The 6,195-nt window shown below is 47.0% G+C and overlaps 1 protein-coding gene across 1 annotated transcript in view; it reads left to right on the top strand.

Annotated features, from left to right (window-relative positions):
- The first annotated feature begins 1,473 nt into the window (after positions 1 to 1,473).
- The window catches only part of LOC122541575 (platelet-activating factor acetylhydrolase IB subunit alpha1-like), a 12,114-nt gene continuing 7,392 nt past the window's right edge, over positions 1,474 to 6,195 (top strand). Inside the window, exons 1-2 of the mRNA XM_043678408.1 lie at positions 1,474 to 1,558; positions 4,258 to 4,442. Coding sequence (XP_043534343.1) covers positions 1,474 to 1,558; positions 4,258 to 4,442 — 270 coding nt within the window. The remainder of the gene's footprint in view (positions 1,559 to 4,257; positions 4,443 to 6,195) is intronic.

The raw sequence follows: 6,195 nt of genomic DNA, 5'->3' as shown, positions 1-6,195 counted from the left end.
TCCCATAGGTTCCCCACTCCCTGGCCGAAGAAGTTTCTCCTTATCTCCGTTCTAAAAGGGTCTTCCCTTTACTCTAAGGCTGTGCCCTTGGGTCCTAGTCTCTCCAACCAATGGATACATCTTCCAACATCTACTCTGTCCAGGCCATTCAGTCTTCTGTAAGCTTCAATTTGATTCCCGTTTCTTCCCCCCCCCCCCCCCAACAATCCTTCTAAGTCACTGAATGTTAGCCTGTGTCACTGGAGGATGGGAGAACAGGACATTGAAGTCTGAGCGTGGTTTTTGGTCTCCCTACCTTGGGAAAGACAGTTTAGTCACAGGAGGAGTGTAACGAAGGTTCCCCAGACTTGTCTGCAGGATAGCGGGACTGTTGTAGGAGGAACTGCTCCTGGACACTAACGAAGAGTGAGACCTCACTGAAACCTAGAAAATACTTTAATGGGAGAGGGAGGGCAGATGCAGGTGAGATAAATCCCCCTGGTTGGAGAGTATAGAACGAGGTGGGGAAGGGGGCCACGATTTAAAATGAAGGGGCAGGCCAGTTTAGACTGAGATGAGGAAAAATTATTTTTACATAGAGGCTTGTGATGCACTTGGAATCCTCAACCACAGAGGGCCATGGATGGCATTTAGGTGGAAATTAGAAACTCTAAGAAGACAAACTCACTGATAGGCATAGTCTATAGGCCACCAAAAAATACTATCACATTGGGGCAGGCAGTAAATAAAGAAATAACTAATGCCTGGTATGGCAATTATCATGGGGGATTTAATCTGCATGTAGATTGGTTGAACCAGCTCAGTCAAGGTAGCCTTGGTGAGGAGTTCATTGAATATATCTGCGTTAGTTTTCTTGAATAGTATGTATTGGAACTGATGAGGGAGCAAGCTCTCCTAGATTAGATGAGATTAGATTCCCTACAGTGTGGAAATAGGCCCTTTGGCCCCACCAGTCCACACCGACCCTCCAGAGAGTAACCCACCCAGACCCATTTCCCTCTGACTAATGCACTTAACACTATGGGAAATTTAATATGGCCAATTCACCTAACCTGCACATCTTTGGACTGTGGGAGGAAACCGGAGCACCCGGAGGAAACCCACGCAGACTTGGGGAGAATGTGCAAACTCCACACAGTCAGTCATCTGTGATGCCCACCCTAGACCTGGTCCTATGTAATGAGATAGGAATAATTCATGATATCATAGGGATCCTCTTGGAAGGAGTGATCTGTATAGAATACAGATGGAGAGTCCAATACCAGAGTCCTGTGCTTAAACAAATGAACTACAGTAGCATGAGGGAGGAGTTGGCTTAAATAGACTGGAAGCGAAGACTTTATGGTGGGACAGTTGACGAACAGTGGAGGACTTCCTAAAGCAATTTTTCAAAGGGCTCAGCAAAAATATATTCCAGTGAAAAGGAAGGACTGTAGGAAAAGAAGTAATCTGCCATGGGTTTCTAAGGAACCCATGGAGGAGGCCACCGAATTGAAAGAGAAGGCATACAAAGTATCTAAGATCAGCAGGAGACTAGAAGATTGTGAAACCTTTAAAGGTGAACAATAAGCCACAAACAAAGGTACAAAGAAAAGTCAGATAGGTTATGAGAATAAACTAGCTCAGAATGTAAAGACAGAGCAAAGGTTTCTATGACTGTATAAAATGGGAAAAGTGGCTATGTACAAGTGGGATTTAGTAATGGGATACAAGGAAACGGCTGAGGCATTGAACAGGTATTCTGTGTGAGTCTTCACAGTGGAGGACACGAATGACATACCAGCTACTCACTAGGAGACGAGGACCTGGAATGAGCTGCCAGAGGAAATGGTGGAGGCTGGTACAATTGCAACATTTAAGAGGCAATTGGATAGGTATATGGAGGATAGTGGGTTAGTGTAGTTTAGGTGGGCTTGGATCGGCGCAACATCGAGGGCCCAAGGGCCTGTACTGCGCTGTATTCTTCTATGTTCTATGTTCTATGTTCTAAGGTCACCTCTGGGACACCCGCACCCACCAACCCCACTGCCCCGTGGATGAACACTTCAACTCCCCCTCCCATTCCATCAAGAACATGCAGGTTCTGGGCCTCCTCCATCACCAAACCCTAACCAACTGATGCCTGGAGGAAGAACGCCTCATATTCCTCCTTGGCTCCCTGCAACCCCGTGGGATTAATGTGGATTTCACCAGTTTGCTAATTTCCCCTCCCACTACATTATCTCAGTCTCATGATGCTCCTCGGATGCTGCCTGACCTGCTGTACTTTTCCAGCACCACACTCTCGACTCTGATCTCCAGCATCTGCAGTCCTCACTTTCTCCAAGCTAATGGAGCTAAAGATAGACAGGTCTCCTGGTCCTGATGGAATGTATCCCAGGGTACTAAAAGAGATGGCCGAAGAAATAGTAAGTGCACTTGTGGAAAATTTCCAAACTTTGTTGGACTCTTGGGCAGTTCCAGCAGATTGGAAAACAGCAAGTGTGGTGTCACTGTTTAAAAAGGGAGGTAGACAAAAGCTGGGGAATTATAGACCCAGTTCGTGGGGAAGATGCTTGAGTCTATTGTCAAGGAGGATATAGCAAGGCATCTTAGATAGAAATTGTCCCATTGGACAGACGCTACATGGGTTCATGAAGGGCAAATCATGCTTAACTAGTCCTGTCTCTCAGAATCCTCTCCAATAATTTGCCCACTGCCGATGTAAGCTTGATTTGTCTGTAATTCCCAGGATTATCCCCATTCCTTTCCTTGAACAAGTGAATAACATTTGCCACACTCCAATCATCTGGTACTACTCCAATGGACAGTGAGGACGCAAAGATCATCGCCAAACAAGCAGCAATCTCTTCCCTTGCTTCAAGTGTTAACCTTGGGTTTATCCCATCTGGCCCAGGGGATTTATCTATCTTTTATGTTTATCAAAATTTCCAGCACATCCTCCTTCTTCACCTCCACCTGTTCTAGTGTATCAGCCTGTTTCACGCTGTCCTCCGAATCGTCAAAGTCCCTCTCACTAGTGAATACTGAAGCAAAGTATTCGTTAAGGACCTCCCCTACCTTCTCCGACTCCAGGCACAAGTTCCCTCTACTATCCCTGATCGGCCCTACCCTCACTCTGGCCATCCTCTTGTTCCTCACATACGTGTCTCTACATGTTACCGGAACTGGGAGCCGTCAGTTCTCGTAGAGCGGTTGCCAACAACCCACGCTCGGCGGTTAAACGTAACCCCGGAGCAGACTCACCGAACTGGAGACTTTTCCAGCTGATCACACGGGGAGGTGTGTAATAAGATTCACACGGGACTAAGCAACACCTCCATTCCGGTTAGATTCACACATGTATTGGGACATAATTTTTAACCGTTTCACCACAGTGTGCAATTAGGAAGGGTCGCTCGGATTTATTGGCCCTGCAGACAATCCGTCTTTCTGCACAAACTTTATTGGCACATCACTCCTGAACCCTCCCAATTCCAGGGGGTGCTATTTTCCCATTTATATTATCAATGGGCTGAAGAGTGGCAAATGGAGTTTAATTTGGATAAATGTAAGGTATTGCATTTTGGTAAAACAAACAAAGAAAGGACTGTTATAGTTAGAAGTTGGGCCTTGAGAAATGATGTAGAATGGAGAGATCTAGGGGTTCAGGTTCATAATTCTTTGAAGTTTGTTAAGAAGGCATTTCGTAGGCTTGCCTACATTGCTCAGACCACTGAGTATAAGAGCAGGGAAGTAACATTGAGGTTATTCAGGACATTGGTAAGGTCCCTTCTGGAATACTGTGTCCAGTTCTAGTCGCCCCGTTACAGGTAAGATATTATTAAACTGGAGAGGGTTCCGAGAAGATTTACCAGGATATTACTGGGAATGGAGAGCTTGAGTTATAAGGATAGGCTGGGACTTTTTTTTTTCTCTGGAGCGTGGGAGATTGAGGGGTTTATAAAATCATGAGGGGTATAGATAAGTAGAATGGCAGGTGTGTTTTCCCTAGTGGGGGGGGGGAGGGAAGAGTTCAAAACTATGGGGAACATTTTTAAGGTGAGAGGAGAAAGATTTTTAAAAATACACGCGTGTGGAATGAACGTCCAGAGGAAGTGGTAGATGTGGGTACAGTTACGTTTGAAAATTATGTGGATGAGTACATGGATAAGAAATGTTTGGAGGGATATGGGCCAAGCAGAGGCAGGTGGGACCAGTTGGGATTATGGTCAACATGGACTGGTTGGACCGACGGGTCTGTTTTTGTGCTATAAGACTCTATAATCACCCCTCAGCATTTAACCCTCCAGCAGTCCTACCGCATAACATCTGCTCCCCTGGGCGTCACCTTTTCTTCTTGTATCCTACAGCACAACCGCTTTGTGGCAGACACAAAGGACAAGGAGCCCGATGTTCTGTTTGTGGGAGACTCGTTGGTCCAGTTACTGCACCAGTTTGAGGTGAGGTCGTCCCCTCTTCATAACCCAGGGCAAGAAGGTAGGGATATTAAATACCAACCCGGTCAGCAATGCCTGTATCTCAGGAGAGAACCAATTGAGGGAAAAAAAACACTGGGGAATCGGGGATGGAAGGATATGTGAGAAAAGAGCTGGGAATCTGATGGAAGTGAATACAGGAAATGCCCAACATAATCCTCGCCTTCTGTGAGATGCAAGGGGTATGTATTTACGATGCAGATCAGAACGCTGTTTAATCCCCACCTCTCCTGGACAGGGAGGACATTTGCTTTATAATTTGCACCTGAACTAAATTGCACCATGCCAACTGGGTTCAATAGCAGTAGGACCACACTTGTTGTGCTCTGTGATCGCTCCCAGGAATCACTACCACTGTCTTCAGTTGGTATTCCCAGTCTATCCCCAGGAATCACTGTCACTGTCCTTGGTCGGTATTTCGAGTCTCTCATGGGAATTGCTGTCACTGCTCTCGCTATTTCCGGTCTTTTTATCCAGGAATCGCTGTCACTGTCCTCTGTCTGTATTCCCAGTCTCTCACGGGAATCGTTGTCACTGCCCTCGGTCGGTATTCCTAGTCTATCCCTGGGAATCGTTGTCACTGCCCTTGGTATTCCCAGTCTGTGCCCAGGAATCGTTGTCACTGCCCTCCGTCGGTATTCCCAGTCTGTGCCCGGGAATCGTTGTCACTGCCCTCAGTCGGTATTCCCAGTCTCCTTCACTTTCACGCTGTGTTTCCTCATGTTGCTCTCCCCCAGGTTTGTCTTTCACTCACGCTCTCACTCCTCTCTGTCTCATTCCCTCCTCATGCCCCTGTGTCTCTTTCAGTGCCCCCCCGCCAACCTCAGTCTCTCTCTTGCTCTCTCTGTGTGTCAGCTGATATGCCTCTCCCTCTGTCTCACTGTCTCTCTGCATGCCCTTCTGCCTCACACTCCCCACCACCTAGTCTCTTTCTTGCTCTCTCTCTCATAGTGTCAAAGAATCATAGAATCTCACAAGACCAGAGAGGCCCTTTGGCCCATTGAACCACACCATCCAAATGATGTAAATCTAGATTAGGCCCACCTTCCCATACTAGCCCACAGCCTAGTTATCATCCAAATACTTCGCAACTATTGTGAGGTTCCCACCATAATGACCCTCCCAGCCAGTGCATCGCTGACATCCCATCACCTCTGAGTGAGAAATATATTTCCTCAAATTCTCTCTCAACCACCATTCTTTCACTTTAACATTCTCTCTTTATTATTGACCCTTTGATTAAGGGGGACAGATGTCTTCTATTGACCCTGTCCTTGCCCCTCCTTATCTCATGCTCCTCTATCAGAACCCCCTCAACTTTCTGTGCTCCAAAGATGATAACCTGATCTTACCCAGCCTCTCTCTATAGCTAAACTGTTCCATCCCAGCTGGTAAACCTCCGGGAGATTGGCCTCCAGACTCACACAGTCTCCTACCACCACCTCCCTTCGTGTCTCCTTCCTCACTCAAACCCACTCAGTCTCTGTCTTACTCTCTCTGTTGCACCTTCTCTCTCATTGTTCCTCTCTTGCTGTCTCTTTCCCTCTCTCCTTTTCTCCCCATGTCTCTTTTGCTCTGTCTCTCACCCTCTCTCCCCATGTCTGTCTGTCTCTCTTTCTCTCTCCGGCTCTCTCTCACCTTGTCTCACTCTCTCACACCCCCTTTCCTGCCTCCTCTCTCACTCTCTCTCTCCCTGTCTTTCTCACTTTCTCTCCTC

Source organism: Chiloscyllium plagiosum, chromosome 37 (genome assembly GCF_004010195.1).
Source record: "Chiloscyllium plagiosum isolate BGI_BamShark_2017 chromosome 37, ASM401019v2, whole genome shotgun sequence".
Classification (NCBI taxonomy): Eukaryota; Metazoa; Chordata; class Chondrichthyes; order Orectolobiformes; family Hemiscylliidae; genus Chiloscyllium; species Chiloscyllium plagiosum.
This window is presented reverse-complemented; position numbering and strand designations above follow the sequence as displayed.